The sequence below is a fragment of the Nyctibius grandis genome, chromosome 2 (assembly GCF_013368605.1).
Source record: "Nyctibius grandis isolate bNycGra1 chromosome 2, bNycGra1.pri, whole genome shotgun sequence".
Classification (NCBI taxonomy): domain Eukaryota; kingdom Metazoa; phylum Chordata; class Aves; order Nyctibiiformes; family Nyctibiidae; genus Nyctibius; species Nyctibius grandis.
Genome location: NC_090659.1, coordinates 2,535,852 through 2,553,511, shown reverse-complemented (window position 1 = coordinate 2,553,511; position 17,660 = coordinate 2,535,852). Strand labels below are relative to the sequence as shown.

The following is a 17,660-nucleotide window of genomic DNA, read 5'->3' as shown; positions in this document are numbered from 1 at the left end:
CCCCATTAAACTGCCATTATCTCTATCCACAAGTTTTCTAACCTTCCTTCTAACTCCTTCCCATCCCGTAAGTCACTGGGTGCATCTTTAGCTGTTGGCCAGGGTCAACCCACCACAGTCCTTCTTGGTGCCCAATGTGGGGCTCAAGATAATGACAGCTTTGACCTGAGCATGTTATAGTTAATAACTGACAGGCTCCTGTGCTGGTCACTGAGCTTGCTTACTTTAATGCATATTAAAGTCCAGTACTTGTTAGTGGCAGGGAAAGGCAGCACGCATTGCTCCTCCCTTGGGAAAAGGCAAAGCCATTTGTGGGATTATCTTTCCTCAAGGACCCAAGTGCACTTCGTGGGTAATGTGGAAGGATGGGGAAATCCAGTGTATATCTCAAGAAGATTTAAACTTGGGGGAAAATAACTCATGATTTCAGTTCTATGTTACAGGAACAGTACAGCAGGAACCACTTGAACAAAAAGAGGATGAGCCTCATGAGGAACCAGGCAAGCGTGGCCTTGACTCAGCCCAAGTGGGTCTTGGTACCCAGCCATCCAACATGCCACTTCCCCTGTCCTGAGTGACCACCTCCAGAGATGGGACCCAAGTCATCAACTGCTCTTATTTGGGGAAGGGGCATGGGGGTGGGGGAGCTATGGAACAGGGGAATAATATCTGTGTATATGTCATGGGACAGGGGATAGTGGTTAATGACACACCAATCTCTCCTCCAGAGATTATCACAACCCCTGCACAAGGAACGTGTGCTATCACCTCAGCTCATAGGCTCATATCATCTTAGCTCCCATTTTGATCAGCAGCTTAAGCTAAAAAAAAACACCAGCTGGATTCATATCAGAGCAGCTGAGATATAGACAGATATTCCCTACTGCTAACTTGTCTCCATGAGCAGATAACTGAGTAGTGACACTTTGAATTACCACAGCAAGTTTCCTACAGTTTGTTTCTCAAAATTACGTTTTTTTCCTAAAAAAAACCCAAAGAAATTCCTTTCATATTTTAAATGATAACTAACATCAAACTAAGGTATTTCAAATTATGCAGAAAACTGAATAATTAAATATGATCACTTTCCAAAGTTGTCATCTTCCCAATCTAGCCAACGAAAGTGAGAAAAAAATTGAGGAACTATCCGTAACAAACATACTTTGTCCCTAATAAACTATTATGGTTTAGATAAACTATATAGGTAGGAACTGAATACTCCTCCTGATCTTATGAAGCTGCTGTATTCAAGGATGCCTTTGTGTGGATCTGCCATCATTCAATGTCAGAAACAGGTCAGATTTCTTCCACAGCAGAGACAACAGATACTCTTTAAATATTTATATTCCATTATACAGGAGCACCTGAGAATAGCTTCTCCACAAGAGAGCTTAGTGTGTGAAGAACAGAGAAGTTCCTAAAAAGGAGAGTAAGATGATTACAACTATTACAAGTATTAAAATTGGGCTCTGAAGAATCCAAAATCCAAAAAACCTCACATGCGGTGGAGTATGGTGCCTCAACCCACAAGCAAGTACCAAACAAAGCTAACTTTGAGAACAAATTTTCAGCTAGTTCTGCTGAAAAGCAAAATGTAACAGCTCAATGAACAATGCACTGACTGAAATGTAACATTTTCAGTGCCTGAGCATCATCACAGAACAATTCCCCTCCCATATTACACGGATTGTCTAGCTTTGCAGGTTGTCACAAAATTGCTTTAAAGCACAGATATGGCCCATAGCATTCAAACGGGATTCATGAGATGAAGAAAACTTGTTAAAGGGTGAAGAGCAAAGGACAAAAATGTCATAACAGAGGAATCTTATTTAAATACAAAACTCCAAAGAGTGGGAGGTGACAAGTAAGATAAAAAATTTTGGAAATATGCCACTATAGGAAGAAGGGGCATTCAACACTGCGGAGAAAATTATGGTAGGGAGGCAAATCACATTGTGTTATGCTACTTCATAGAGGCTGCATTTCTTGAACTAGCAACAGACAAAAAAATCTATCTCTGAAATACATATGGAACATACTACATGTATTTTATATGTTGCATTAACAACATTCAGAAGTTGTTCCAGATATTTTATCTGTCAGCTTGAACTCTTTATGCTTGTTGAGGTGAAGCAAAACCAACATGCCCACAAGCTCAGAAATACGTAAAACTGTGTAGTTAAGCGAGTATACCATTTAGCTAGCAGGTAAAGTGTAAAGGTCTAAGATTAAAGATCCCATTTTTAGGTAAGAGGACAGAATAAGTGTACTACAGAGACTGAGAAAAACATGACAGATAACTGTATTAACTCTTTACACTCTAGACTTAGATCAAGAGCTACTTAGCAGCCCATATGTTATGTGATCCAAAGTACTGGGTACCAGCAAGTTCAACATCCAAAGTCATCTGACGAATAAGCTTATCTACTTCCATATCAAAGTACAAACCAAGCACTTTTTTATACATGTCATTGTCAGAGTTCACATTAAATCTTCTGCCTTTTATGGCTTTTATGGTAGAGAATTTTTTCAGTCATATCAAGCTTTCTTTAAAACATAATTAAAAAAAACATTTAAAGCTGACCCTCCTCAAAGTTTAATTATTTAACTTCCTACCGTGATGTTCTTTGCCTGACTTGTTTGAATTGTAATTATAAGAACACTATTTTAGTTGTATGACGTTATATTTTGAAGAGCAAACCAAGTGATCAAGCAGTGAAGAAGGCATATTCAGCAAAAATCTGAACACCATCCTCTCTGCCAAAATTACAGTGTAGCTAACAGGTACATGAAGTGCAAGCAAGAACCGTAACGTCTTGAAAGCCTGAACCATATTTGTGAGAAATAGCTCTAAGACAATCAGTTCTTCTGTAAAGAAAAGTTACTACAAGAGTAGCAGTTCAAGCGAGTTTCTGCACTTCACAGCCACGTTCCTACCCTTCTCGTGTTCCCAAAAAGCAGCAGCCCTAATATCCAGACTTCGGTTCAGGCATGTTTCCTTTGCTTGTCTCTTCCACTGTGGGAGTAGGTTTTTTGTTTTATAAAACCCACATTCCAGAGAAAATCTACTCGCTATTGCTTAAAGCCTTACAAACTTGGCTGCCAAACACCCACAGCCCTGCGGACACACACCGATGTGCTCTATATGGCGAGACCGGAGCGCAGCTGGAAGACTTACTCCGGGCCCTGCCCCGTGGGGGCAAACACGCGAAGGCGGCACCCCACCACACCGCGGGCCGCCCCGACTTCAGCTCTGACCCCGACGCCAGCCTCGCCTCCCTCCCGCCGCCCCGCCGGCAGCCCGCCGCGCACGGCGCTTCTAGAAACACAGGCCCCGGCGGCGAGCGGCACAACCAGCCGCCGCACAACCAGGAGCAGCTGCCGGCTGCCTGCGCGCCCCCCCCGCTCCCCTCCCCCGCCCCCGGCAGCACTCACCGGTCGCTCAGCGGAGGCGTGAGGCAACGAGGCCGCGCAGCCCCAGCGCTAAGGGCTCCGCGCTGCCCGCCCGCCGCGCCCCAGGGGGCTCCGCGCTGCGCAGCCCGTCCCCGCCACGGCGGCGGCCGGAGGGACTGGCGTTGCCCCGGGTGACGAGAGGCCGCGGCCGACGGCGGGGAGCGGGGAGCTGAAGGAGGCGGCGGCCGCGGCGCTGCGCTCGTCTCCGCCGCGCCGGGCCCCACACGAAAGCTCCGGGGTCACGTGCCCGGCGCCCCGCTCATGCGAAGACGCCCATTGGTCGAAGCCGAGATCGCCGAGGCAGTGGGGACGCGTAGCCAGGCCGGTAACCCCTGGTTACCGCCGACGGGAGAGGGGAAGGGACAAACTTCCCGGCAGCAACGGCGCGCGAAAGCAGGCCACGCCGATAGTGCGGCGGAGCGGCGCGAGAGGGCAGACGCCATAGGAGGGGGCGGCTCCCTCGGAGGATCAGCCAATCAGCTGCAAGGGGGCGAGGTCAGAACGCTCCCCCCGGTGCCCCCGCGCTCGAGTGTAAACAATAGCGCGCGCGCCCGGGGCCGGCGCGGCACTGCCGTAATGGCCACCGCCGCGCCCCTCTCCCGCTGGGGCCAGGCCCTCCTCCGTTTGCGCCCTCCCGCTCGCTGTGCGCGGCGCGCCGGGAGCCGCTCGCGGTGAAGATGCCCGCGGACCCCCGCGTGTCCGGCCACCGCCCCCGGGGTCGCCCCTCGGCGCGGCCCGACCGCGGGTCAGGCGCGAACCGCCCGCGGCGCTGTCCCTGGCGCCCTGCTGACGCTCCCGCGGGGCAACGCTGCCCGGACACGGTCCTGCCCCCCTGCCCCTCCCTCCCACCCCCAGAGGCTCGCCCGGCCCCGCCGCGCAGAAGAGCCGCCGCGCAGTCACGGCGCTGTTACTGGTTCCGGCCGCCCCCCGGTAGCCATGAGGCCGCGGGGCAGGCGTTGCCTCCCGCTGCTGGCGGGCCTGGCGGTGGCCATCGCCCTTGCGGAGGCCGCGACCTGTGAGTGAGCCAAGTCGGGAGGGAGGAGGGGGGGACATGGGGGCGAGCAGGACCGGGGCGCCCGGGCCGTGTCCATTAGCGCCCCTCGCGCTCCCGACCGCCCGTCCCTCAGCGCCGGGGGCAGTTTGGGACCGGGGGCGAGGGGCCCCGCGGCGGGCTGCCGACCGGGGGGCCGGCGCCGTTCCCCGCGGGAGTGGGGCCGGGGAGTGCCGCAGGCGGCCGCTGCAGCACCGAGGCGAGGGGCGACCCTCCCCACCGGTCCGGTGCATCGCGACCGGGTAGGTGCCACTGAGCCGCCCCGTTGGTGGAGCGCCGTGATCCCGTCGGTTTTTGGCTGCTTTCTCGAAGCCAGCGGTTACTGTTGGGGTTACAGCCGAGCTGTAACTTGGGGCTGGTCGCGGCTCGGAAGCTGTTTGCAGCCGAAAACGCAGTTCTGGAGCTCGGTGGTAAAGCGTGACTTCAGATAGTGCGGGATTCGCTTAGAAGGAAAATGCTGAATAGATCGTGGTCTGAGGAGAGTGGCATCGTTGTGGAGTCCAGGCAAGCAGCTCTGACTCTCTTGACAAGTTCATATATCTCAGACGGGGTAAAAACTACTTGCTTTCACAAATAAATACAAAAACCAAAGCTTAGGTCTTCGACACTACAGTCTTTGAGCATAGCACTAAAAGAGGACAGTGTGTATCTGGAACAATCAGAATTGCAGCTCAAAGTAAGCCAGTTTCTGACGTGTTTTACTAATGATTAAACAGAAGAAAAAACTAATGTTTACTATTCAGGTTTCTGTTTGAATGCTAGGAATTCTGATTATAAAGGGAATGGTACAGAAAGATGAAAGTTCATTTTATAACTTACTTTTGAACAGGTCCTAAAAATAAAATTTATAATAAATATTTCATAATGTTCTTTTCTCCTGTTTTCATGACATTTTCTGTTCCATTCATCTTCCCCACTGCATACCTTGTCAGATTTCTCTTTTATGAACAGTGGGAAATTAGAAGTCCTACTCATGCAAAATTTCTGTGGTCCATGTAATCCCGTTCCCTATCCCTGGCTCTGAACAATGCCAGGGATTTCTGGAACAGGGGAAAAAAAGAGAGAGAACAGAAAGGTCTTAATAATGCAGTGTGTACCATTCAGTAACCATAAAGGAAAGGTGCCTCTCTGTTAGTCTTAGTGCAGCTGCGTTTGATCCAACATCCAGTGAGGGACACATTTTGGGTAAGATGGAGAAGGAACAGACAAACATTAGCAGTTGGTTGGCTTTATTTTGTTGGCTGCATAAAGCTTATGTCACTGATGTGCATTTTGGGAGACTCTAGTCGCTGGAATTACAGAGCTGATATTGCAATATAACAGCTGTAGGAACAAGGTGATGCCACTTTCTACAGTGGCATCAAATGTCCTTTTCATTCAGTTTATCGGGTCTTCTGAGTGTCTGGGAGAGAACGCTAGTAGGCTACAACTGCTTTCCACAACTGGGGTATTAGGTAAGCAGCTCTAAGCTATGTTTAACTAGCCCACTTAGGCAGGTTTATAGTTGCATCTGCACTACAAAACAGCTGTGAGGAACCATTGAATCTCATCCTGTCCCCCCCATTTTTTTTTCTTTTTCAGTAGCATTACTTCTAAACAGGTGCTTGGTAAATAATCACTCCATAGTGTCTGTACAACACGTAGTGAAATTGTAAGGCTATTGAATTCCATAAGCCTTCAATGATAATCAAATGAACACACTGAGTTCATTAAGGGTTAACTATTGGTTTGGCAGGGTCAGAAGTGGGCTGGAGTTTCCTGTAACCAAACTGGCAGCAGCAGCAGTCGGGATTTTTTTTTTTTTTGTAGTAAAGGTCCTATCATAATCTTTGTAAGGAAAAACCAGTTGAATAAATACACTACTAATTCTGTGCATTGGAATTGAAATATTTGCAATAAAAATATGGAATTTACATTGAGTTACATGTTTTATTTAAACTCAAAAGTCATAGGAAATCATCTTAGGAGAAGGCTGCTGTGTAGGAAAAAAGACCTGTTTCCATTACCCCACTGTATTGAAAACATGAGGTGGGCAGTGTTATACCTGGTGTAATGTCCTCAAGAACGTTGCACGCATTTGCAATTTTCTTGTGCTTTATTTACTGAAAAACTGTGTCAAAATGAGAATGATTTAGCTACAGGTCAAAACAACATTGTTTAAAGTCAGCTATGAATTAGGCTTCATCTACACCACAGAGCCTCTGCCCCAAAACTATGTCAGCATGCTTATGCTGGTAGAAATCTCCAACGTAAACAAAATCAGCAGGTACAATGCACAATTGTACTATTTTGTTGTCACTCCTTTTGCCTCAGAACAGTTGGTCTTTCTGCATCCTTCTTATTGATCTGCTTTTATGTAATAACAAATACAGCCATTTACCCAAATTAATTAAAATGACACTGCTAGCAACAGTTGGTGATAAATAAATTATCAAAATGTTTTTCTGGGTATGCTTTCCAGTACAGTTAGGGCTCAGAAGAGCTCTCATGAGGCCCTTCTTGTCCTGTCATCTCACTGTGGTTTTTGCCAGTCTCCCAGCAGACAATATGTTAGTGGTGGGCTTGTGGATTGAAAGAAAAGGTCTAGCAGATCCACAGCTACAGCAGTTTCCAATTCATTGCCCCTCGTAACTGCTGTATGAAGGATACATCACAACCAGAGAATTCAAATACAGCTCTTGAAATACATTGTTAACAACCCTTAAGATGCACTTACCGCATACCTTAGGGTTTGTGAAGGTGGAAAACAGTAGAAGAGGAAAGCAGGCTTGAATCATTTCTTTTGTGCCATGGATTTCTGAAAGTGGCAGCCCAGAAAGTAAGATAGGACTTCTTTGTCTCTGAGCGGTTTTCTTGAGGATCAGTCTTCACCTTACAGAGTTCTGTCCACTCTCCAGTAAGACCACCATGTAGATCAACATGTAAATAAGAAGTGAATACCAGACTGTGGCCTGCTCATATACTTAGTAGTGGGGAAGGGCTCAAGCTGGCTTCTCCTCCTTGCACTTCGAAGCAACTTGCTAGTTGCTTTCTGAGATAAAGATGTGCTTCAAAACTTCAGCAGTATGCTGTAGTAGGGTCCACCTTATGCTCAGGAAATCTTACCTATGGTCTTATCAGAAAGGATTCTTACTAGAAGGAAAACAAGTAGATCAATTTGAAGTGACAAGCTTATCCCATATCAAATACGTCTAGGATGCTGTAACAGAAAGGGTTCTTCGTGTCATTATCCAATGTTGCAGCACTTCAGAGTGTTTCAGTTGTGTTCCCCATCACTTGATAGAGACTTTTAGTAATGTGTTTAGGATGGTATGGTTTTGGTTACATCTGTCACCTGAAAGCTATTCTCACTTCAAGTTCTGGGCCTCATTAGCTGCTCTTTCTAATAAGCCTTTTAGGTTTTTCTTTCCTGTTAGCGCACAGGCTTTGGGAGGCTGTTCTCTGACACTTGGCTGCTGGCGTGTCTCATAAAGGTACTCTGGGCTTGAGGTATTACATGCTCATAAACAGTACTGAATTGACTGTGTCTGCTTGAATTGGTTGTCTTTGTAGACTATTAATGAATATGTCTGTACACCATATCTGGTTTGCACTGCAGGTGTCATGACCCTCACACAGTTGCTCTAGTCTGAGAGGTTAAGTTGTGCAAAGGCTGATGAAAGAAGGGCAGGTGTAGAAGTGCGGTGCTTTCCAGTTAACATATGTCAGCCATGCTCTTTAACCCTATGAGCTGGACTTTTTCCAATTACTCTCATCCATTTTTCTCTTAATCACAAGGTATGTCCAAAAATTAAACTAACGAGGCAGTCTAATTTAGCTGCTGTTGCTGTAGTGTTGTGTGCTCTACAAAGAACATTGAAGCAAACAGACATCTTTCGGTTTTAGTATCATTTCTCAACTCACTTTTTTGTTCACCATTTGTGTAAAAGTCAATAAAATGACTGTAACAAGATATGTGAAAATTAAGTAATGACACATAACATGATGGATCTGAAATAGAAAAGTTAGCTAGGATTGTATTTTATCTTGGTAAAATGTGAATGTATTTGTAGACTGTCTGTCTTGATATTTCTCAGGATATCTTTCTCACCTTTTACTTTGTCTTGTTCTTTACAGTTCTGAAAAATAAAATAACAGTTATGTTAATGACATATAACAGGTAGCCTGATTTTATAAGACACACTTTTGGTCTCACATAAGTTAAATAGGGTCAGAATATTTACCTCTAGATCACTGAAACAGGTAATATAACAGGCTTCACAGCTTTTTTCCACTTATTGGTCACGTACCTCACTTTAGAATATCCGTAGCTTAAAAAAAATCTTGTCCTGAATATGACAGTTAAATTATGCTTCAGGCATAACATTGCACACACTTTTTTTGGTGACTCAGGATTTTTTTGGTCAGAAACAGCCACCCCACATACAGAAAACAGAATCCTAGGATTTCTTGCCCACATTTTCCAAAATGATTGCAAACAGCAGCTCCTGACTAAGCGTTTAATTCAAATTTTTGTGTTAGATTCTCATATTTGTTCAGTGCTTACAGTGTTTTTCAGCTGTTAAAAAATAAATAAATAACAACAGAGCTCCTTTGTTTCTACAAAGTTTTGTCCCAGCAGTATGCCTCTCAGTTCCTGGTGAGGAAACGTCGAGCAAATTCTTTTATGGAAGAAAGTAAGAAGGGAAATTTAGAAAGAGAGTGCATTGAAGAACTATGCAATAAGGAAGAAGCCAGGGAAATCTTTGAAAATAATCCTGAAACTGTAAGTATCCGATGAATATCTATAAGGTAGGTAGATAGTAGTTTTTTGCAGAGGGAAAGCTAGAAGTACATAGAATTTACACTGTAAAGCTAAAATAAAACCCCACCATGCAGACCAAGAAATGGTTTGAAATTCTTTTGTGTATAGAACCTGCACAATTAATAATGAAGTCTGTATAAGCATAGAGAATAGTTGAGCAGATATTATTTTAATTTCCAGTACGGATCACCAGTTTTAGACCACAGTTGTCTGCAAGCATTCCATGTGGGGAAACTGTTGGCTTCAATTAAAATTTTACACGGGGGATGCATACCAGTGCAGCCCTTTTAATGAAGGGATTGGACATACCACTGTGAGCTTTTTTCCTAGTGGAGAGAACTCTGTTCCTCAGTTCATTCCCACTGCACGTTATTTAGCGTTAGGTATATTTTATTCAGCTTTGTACTATAAAAGGGTTATTACAAAATATATGTGGTTAAAATTAATTCTTGTTTTGCAAACTATGTCAATTTCGTGTTCTGTCTTTGATAACATTGCATGTATTTGGATATACTTATTGTTAAGATTAGATACTTTCAGGAATCAATAATCAGTTGTTTTTAACAATTCCTGGTTTAGTAACACTTTTCACTTTATTTGGAATGAATTGCATGTGAGATGTTCAACCTGTGCCAGGGTTTTTTGTTTATTTTAGGGTGAAAAAGGGAAATAAAGGAGGCTGCTCTGCATCCAATAACAACATTGGGCAAGATCCTCCCATTTAAAGAGGCAGTTTTGAAAGTAATTTTGACACCCAATTCATTTTCATTGCCTTCACTTTGAAAGTGTCCAATTCAGTGCATTATCTTAATCTCTCTGCTGAGTCTCGTGTTTATTAAATAATCTGCTGGTTTAGGCTAAACAATAGCAATATAGAAAACTTGGTCTGTATTCTATGAGTTAAAATGACTTTTTCTTTTTTCTTCTTTTGTAGTTATAATACCAATATATTTTAGAACATATTCAGTGATACATTTTGCTGTATTTCTATCTGCCTTAAATTTTTCTTACTCTTTCTTTTTCTTTTCTTTCCACAGGAGTATTTTTATCCCAAATATTTAAGTAAGTACAAAAAACCTGAACAACTCTAGTGTATCATTCACTGGTCTTCTTATTTGGTTAATAATAGTTTAGTTTTCTGCCCGCAGCGCTTGAATGATTCCTGTGTTGATTATAATTCATGGTAGCTCCTACGCAGTTCTGTGTGCTTAGATCCTAGCAGAGGCACTCAGAAGGTTGGTCTGTGATCAGCTGTCCTTAATATGCCCAGACAAGTTTTCTGATTCAGGCTGTGAGAACAGACTCTTTGAAGATGCCATGCATAAGCTATTGTAATTTCAGTCTAAATGAGTGTTTGTATCATAAGCAGATTGTGTGGGTTTGCATTTGCAGGCTGCCTTGCCTCCCATCGAGCAGGGTTTTTCAGGATTACTGCAGTTACTCCAGATTCTCCAGCTGACCTGAGGGCTTGTGTCAATGGTAAGTGCTGCTGTTAGATACCGTAAGTAATGCACTCAGAGCTAAGAGCACACAGGTACACGACTAGAAAGGAGTTCACGTAGGCAGAAAAAGAGACAAAGCTTCATTTAACTCGGGCAAACTCAATAATCTGGAACAGAAATTGACAAAAAATATTAGGTGTGGTGGAGCATTTTCAGAACAAGTGGTTTAAGTGACTGTTTTTGAACTTTATAAAGCATGCTGGAAAAGAAACATAATTAACTGCAAAATGGAGAGCAGAATTCTTCTGGAAACATAGAAGTGTCCTACACCAACCCACCGATGTTTCCTAGTATGTCCTCTGTACTCTACCATGTCTTTAATGGTTACGCCTGACTCTGCATCTAGCAAGTCCTGTTCTGTCAATTAAGGAAAGAGACCATCTGGTTGGTTCTCCTTTGTGCCAGTCTTTGGCCCATAGTTACACTGTAGCCCTTCATGAAGTGGGTGACATTACCAGCTGAAAAATTTAAATTTTAGCTGAAGACATAGTCATTGACTCCAGATACAAGGAGGTCATGAAGCATGAAACTTATGATGTTGCTCAAATATTTTATTTTTTACACCTATACATTCATAAGTCTGTTTTTTCTAGTAAATTCACATGAAGCAATCTGTACCATATTCCTTACTTGTCACAGTTGAAACATCTCTCTAAACCTCTTAAACCTTTACAACCTGGTTACATCAAAGAAGCTTTCAGTTAGTTTGAGTAGGGATACTTATCCTTAACCATCTGACACTGTTTTCGTTATTGACAGCAACGGAAGGCAAAAAAAAATCCTTAATAATTACACTGCACATGGTCATGGATGAACGTATTTTCAGATCACTTGGCCAACGTGATTGCTGTCACAAACTACAATGTACTCCCATTCATATCACTCTTTCTCACTCTCATTAGAGGTCCTGGGAGGAAAGGATTTAGCAGAATTGTGTGAATGTGCAGTGTTTCTGTATTACCCAGTGAAAACCACTAGTTTACTTGGTAGTCATTGTATTTCTTGATTTGGGTTTGCACTATAAAGTCAAATTAAATAGACTGTTACTATTGGTCAGTCACCAGGATGAAGGAGAACTAAAGAGAGCATGCATAAAATTTTCAAGTGTTTCTAAAGCTTAAATGTTCAATGAAATTTATGCACATTTTTGGAAAGGAGATAGCAGTGAGAAAGTGGAATTTAAAATTCCTATTAAAACTATATAACTTTTTTTTTAAAATGTGTTTTCATTGAGACAAAGATTTTGTGATACTTTTTTGTGGTATCAACTGATTTTTATTTTAAAAGTTTTGTCTTTCTGAACTTATAGATCCAAATTGTTTTGTTATTGTCAAAATGAAAAATCCAGTTTTCCTAATGAGAAATAATTAAATAATTATTAGAATTAGGTTATAATAATACAGTAACTAGTTTGAATATCAAGCTGAACAAAATCAAGGAATAAAAATAACAATGCAAGCAGAATTGAAAAATAAGTTCCTTATTTTCAGATTTGTCCAAATAAGTCATGAAATAAGTCATCAGAACACAAATGAACACGTATTTAAGGACACACATTTCTGGATAAACAATTAAAAAAATTTGTGAATATATTGACTTTTTAATCCCCATCTAGGAAGGAAAAGGAAAATTTTCACAGGAATAGAAGACCCTTTTTTTTATACTTTTCTAATCCAAGCTGGTATCTAAGCTACATCTTCAAGTCCCTAAACATCTGTAACCCATAAATCTGCATACTTAATTGCTTTTGAAAGTAAACACTTAAGAATCCCTGCATTTACATCTATCCAGCTCACCATGACACATCTCATGGATACCAGAGCCTCTGAGTGGCAGAGGATACAAGTACCACAAGACATTTCTTACCACCTACCCTTTCTATTTCAGGCTGAGTATATCTTCAGACATTTAGTTGTTGTCACAAATGTTTATCAAAAAGCATTGCTGGGTAGTAGGTCAGAAGGCACCCTGAACTGGGAAAAGAGGAACACCAGGCCCACTTTCGGAACAAATGGCTGCTACATGACTGTTCCTGCAGTGACATCTTAATCATTCATCTCTGGACACAACCTCTTTGTCCATCCAGTCCTATCCATCCTGTCTTGTCTTCTTTCTCTAGTGTATTTTACCAGTTCTGCTTTTTTCATTCATTGGTTTCTTCAGTTTTCCCTTTATATCCTTAATTCATCTCGTTCCATCTACTCTTGTTTCACGCTGCCAACCCAATCCATCTTCTGTCAGTTCAGATGCTTACAAGCCATTGCTGCCTTTTGTTCAGAAACATTTACAGTCCAGTTTATTCCCCAGTTGCACACTCTGAGGGTAACTTCCAGATCTATCACTTATGAAATGCTTTGCTCATACCAAGCTTAGGTCACACACTTGTTCCTGGACCTACAAAAGCAGTAAATAATCAAAAAAAGAGGGAAAAACATATGGTGTTCTAGAACTTATATTTAGAAATTGCTGTGAAGGATCCATACATAAAACCCTTTCCTATTATTTCTTCTGTGCAATTTCTTCTGTTAGCCTTCAACTGCAACTGGAGTCCTTTGGTCTGCAATATGAATATTACATGACATACAGCACCTATTCCAGAGATGCTCTATAGTTTCGGAGCTTGGCTGGCCTTTGGGCCTTTGGATTTACTTGCAGCAGAATTTAATTAGAAGTAGATTTAATTGACAAATATGCTAACACAGATTTTTATTAAGCTTTCTTAGTCACAGAAAGCTAAACTTCCTATGGGGCTCAGTTCTTTAGTTCTTTTGGGTGAAGTAAGAAACCTTTAAAAAATCTAGTGAGGCCTTAGGTATAGAATCCTAGCAAGTTTTGGTCTTCAGGAACATTGCCTTTCATTCCACTTTTTTGAATCTGAACATCACAAAATCCTTTCTTTTCATTCTTCTATCTGTTCTTTTAGGACACTATTTTTTTTAAAAAGCATGCCTCGGAATGACATTCCAGAGCTTTACAAGATCATAACTTTAAAGTAGAAACAATATATTTGTAATGTTTGGAGGCGTGCAGAAAAATAATCCATAAAGCTACCAGCATATTCAGAAGACACAAATAGAATGATGCCTTTTGTGGTATGCTGATGTAAAATTATGAAAATGGTGGAAAAAGTTAAAAGAACTTTATGTCTCTTGGTTAGAGAAAAAAAATGCAGTAACTTCTGTGTTCTCTGCCTCAGTCTATGTATTTTGAACCTTGCTTTCTGAGGTCTTGCCAGCATGTATAGTCTTCAGTAGCTCTTTATGATCCAGATTTGTTTGTCACTGAAATTAATATTTGTAAAAGGTGACAGTATGAGACACTGATGTGTCTAGTCTACCTGCAGGACATGGACAGCCAAGACAACCTGAGGTGTTAGTTTCTCTGTAAATGTGACGCTCCTTAAACAGAGAAACTGATCTCTAATCTTGAATTCTTGGTATTCTTGAAGCTTTGGTACTTCTAGTGAAATTTGTGGTAATATGACGGGGCAGAGCACTGTTCTTTAAAAAGAGAAATACGTTCTTAAAATGTAATGAAAATAGTATCAAGTCTGTGTTTAGTCACATCTTGCAGGGATTAACCTGGTTTAGTAAGTAATTTGTTTTCTAGTTGTTTTCTTTCTGCTAAAGAAAAACTACTGGTGGTTTTTTTTTTTTCTCAGTCACTTGCAAATTCTTGTTGACAGAATTAGCAGCAAGGTGGTTCTAGGGTACTTGATGTTATGCATCAAGCCCTTTCCTGTTTCATGAAAGGTGAAAGGTACCTGTGGGAAGAGAAGAAGAAAGACTAGACTGGTCCTTGAGGAAAAATAACCCCAAATAACAAGTATTTCCAATGTTTGCATCCCACAGAAATTTCAAACCAGTGTAGCCCTCTGCCGTGCAATAAAGATGGATATAAGGATTGCATAGATGGACAAGCCAAATATACATGTGTCTGTAAACCAGGATGGCAAGGAGAGAAATGTGAAGAAGGTATAGTCTCTAATCTCATTACAATGTTAGTTCTCAGGAACACAATTATAGTTCTACTATTACTGAGTAGTATCAGGTCTTTAAGTATAGCCACACAGTTGGTCAATGAATGCCTTCCCCTGAACAGAGATTTTTATTTTGTTTTCCTTCTAGACATAAATGAATGTGAAGACTTAAATGGAGGTTGCAGCCAACGCTGTTCTAATTTACCTGGAAGCTACCGTTGTTTATGTGAAGATGGCTACTTCATGCATTCAAATAAACGGGATTGCGGAGGTAGGAAGTGAGACTTAAGGAGGACATAATTACATGACAGTACATTGCCTGTTGACTAGAGAGGAAAGAATTTAGTCCAGTAGTCCAACAACTGCTCTAAGTCAGCAGAAGCTTTCATTGCCTCCGAAAGATGCAGTCCTGCTTCAACTTGGCTACTCATTCCACCTGCTGCCTTACACCGCTGCAAGCAGTTGTACAACTATATAGTGAACCAGATCAAGAAGCTGAGGTGGGTTGAAACCAATTCAGGAAAAAAAAAAAAAAGAAAAGAAAAAGAAAAAAAAAAAGAAGAAAAAAAAGAGAGAGACTATATATTGGATTCTGCTTCCTTACTAGAGCTCTGTAAAGCTTGTTTTGGTCACTAACCAGTTTCACATACCCTTTAAGCATGCTGAAATAAGAATCTAGAGTGGTGCGACCAGCTAACATTATTACCATGGAAATCCTGTCTGGTAAACACTGGTTTAGGCTGAATCACTCCTAATTAGTGGTGCTGCTCTTTTGGGAGTTAGTTAGAAGTTCATTGGAGAAGAAACTATTAATGAATCTGAAAATGCTTTTAATGGAGAGAAAGATTTGTCTTTTACTCACCCAGCATAATTTTTTTCTGTACATGCTTGTGTCTGTTGTTATTGGCCATGACCTACATGCTTCATTCCATTCCAGATAAAGACTATGTATTAACATAATCAGCAATTCTTACTGCATAGTTAGAAGAAAATGCAACCTCATTCCATTATAATGTCATATATTTTATTGCTGAACTATGCCAACAGTTTTGGATAATGTCAAATACTGTAAGAGGCTAGACTTGAGGGCTATCTCCTGCTGTCACTTCCTTTTAGTCTTCTTTTTTGTGAATGAATAATTTCCAAAGAAATTTTGGAAGTACACAAGGTGATTGCTATTTTGTCAAAAAGGGCAAGAAGATAAGTTGGTTAGAATCTTTATAATTCTTAGAAAGATACTGGAAAAGTTGGTTAAAAAATAATCAAAGATAAAAATTCACTAATATACCTTAGTGCCTAGAGTACTAGTTTGGTCATTTGATAAACTGGATTTAAGTGTTTCATTACATCCAACTACAAAATTATACACCTAGGAATTGGGAGTACACACGGTAACTGTAGAAAAGTAGGCCAAGGTCAGGACAGCTTTGACTTAAAACATGTTTTGGGAGTCCTAGCAAGCCACTGGCAGAATCTGTTCTCCCTGTGCAGCACCATTTCCACAACTACTACAAAACCACAGAGAAAACTAGAATGATCCCTGCACATACAAGTGCTAATTGAAGTACTACCAGGGATTTGGTATTTTTCTGTCTACAAGATGTTTAGTAAGATTGATACTATATGCTGCATCCAGTTGTCACATCTACATTTTGAAAATGACATTGAAAAATTGGAAACAACACAGAAGATAGACACTAACATGGTTTGAAGGATGGAGAGACAGTGAGGGACCTGAACACCTGTCAGCATAGCCAATTAAAAGACGATTGTGACATGAATTGATCATAGCATGTAAGAAACTCTGATAGGATTATCTCTTGTCTTTCTGGATGTCTTTTTCTAAGATAGGATTTTATTATGCAGTCTGGTTTAGCTTAGAGGAAATCTGCAGACTGTTTCTCTCTCTGCCTTCCTGGACATGCATCCTTTTTCCTGTTATCCACAGAACACATGAGAGAATGAGAAAGGTAGGCAGGCAGAGAAATAGTTTTCCACTGAGAGCATACAGAAGTGCCTTTTAGAGGCCACTGGAAATCTTTATAACTATAGCTATAGTCTGCTATGAAAGCACAGTGGACCTAGCAAGAGCGAGCCCGTTTGCCAGCCTCACTCAGTTTGCAGAGTTTTGGATATGGTTAGGAAAAAATGGTATGCGAGAGAGTGACTTGTTTTTAATAACTTGTTTGTATTTGTAGATATAAATGAATGTGTGTTACATCCAAACATCTGTGGGACAGCCATCTGTAAAAACACCTTGGGGAAATATGAATGTGAATGTGCAGAAGGCTACACATATAATTCAACTTCCAAGAACTGTGAAGGTAGGTCTTTCCCCCTCTTCTCTCTTTATTTTTTTTTTTAAATACACTGCTATACCAAACTCCAGCATCTCATCTAGTGGTGTATTTATTAATCTTCCTATTGTTTATTACAATGTGAATCAATTGTTTGTTCTTTCAGAGATTTAGTCAGGCTATATTACATGTAGTGTATACAGTTCCAGTGACTTACTCCCAGATGCTGGAGGGTTTTACGGTATACTTCCATGTCCTGCTGTATGCCAGATAACTTTCTCAGTTCATGAGAGCTCTCCTGTCCCACCATAGAGAGGACTTTTTGTCCAAGCTCTCAAAACAGCTAGCGTGTTTCTTTCAGATAAGTGTGTTGAGGATCTGGACAGTACTAGAGTGTCTTGTACCTTGTTTTAAAGCATCATGACGGTTACAAGGATAGAATATTTGATGTCAATCAGTTTATTATATACCCCTAACTCAAGACAAGTTTTAGCAAAAGCAATTAAAAGTACTTATTTGGCAATTCCAACCTGGGCAAGACAGGAAGATGTATAAAAAGGTAATCACCAGAAAT

General features: G+C 41.5%; 2 protein-coding genes across 12 annotated transcripts in view; one reads left to right on the top strand and one right to left on the bottom strand.

Moving 5' to 3' along the window:
- The window catches only part of ARL13B (ADP ribosylation factor like GTPase 13B), a 53,343-nt gene extending 49,710 nt beyond the window's left edge, over positions 1 to 3,633 (bottom strand). For all 11 annotated transcript variants that reach the window (XR_011050185.1, XR_011050188.1, XR_011050187.1 and 8 more), the window contains exon 1: positions 3,436 to 3,633. The gene's annotated coding sequence lies outside the window, so the exon portion shown is untranslated. The remainder of the gene's footprint in view (positions 1 to 3,435) is intronic.
- Positions 3,634 to 4,178: 545 nt separating this feature from the next.
- Positions 4,179 to 17,660, top strand: part of PROS1 (protein S) — a 35,919-nt gene continuing 22,437 nt past the window's right edge. Inside the window, exons 1-7 of the mRNA XM_068421598.1 lie at positions 4,179 to 4,468; positions 9,112 to 9,269; positions 10,346 to 10,370; positions 10,701 to 10,787; positions 14,662 to 14,784; positions 14,938 to 15,060; positions 16,988 to 17,113. Of these exons, the coding sequence (XP_068277699.1) occupies positions 4,390 to 4,468; positions 9,112 to 9,269; positions 10,346 to 10,370; positions 10,701 to 10,787; positions 14,662 to 14,784; positions 14,938 to 15,060; positions 16,988 to 17,113 (721 nt within the window). The 5' untranslated portion in view covers positions 4,179 to 4,389. The remainder of the gene's footprint in view (positions 4,469 to 9,111; positions 9,270 to 10,345; positions 10,371 to 10,700; positions 10,788 to 14,661; positions 14,785 to 14,937; positions 15,061 to 16,987; positions 17,114 to 17,660) is intronic.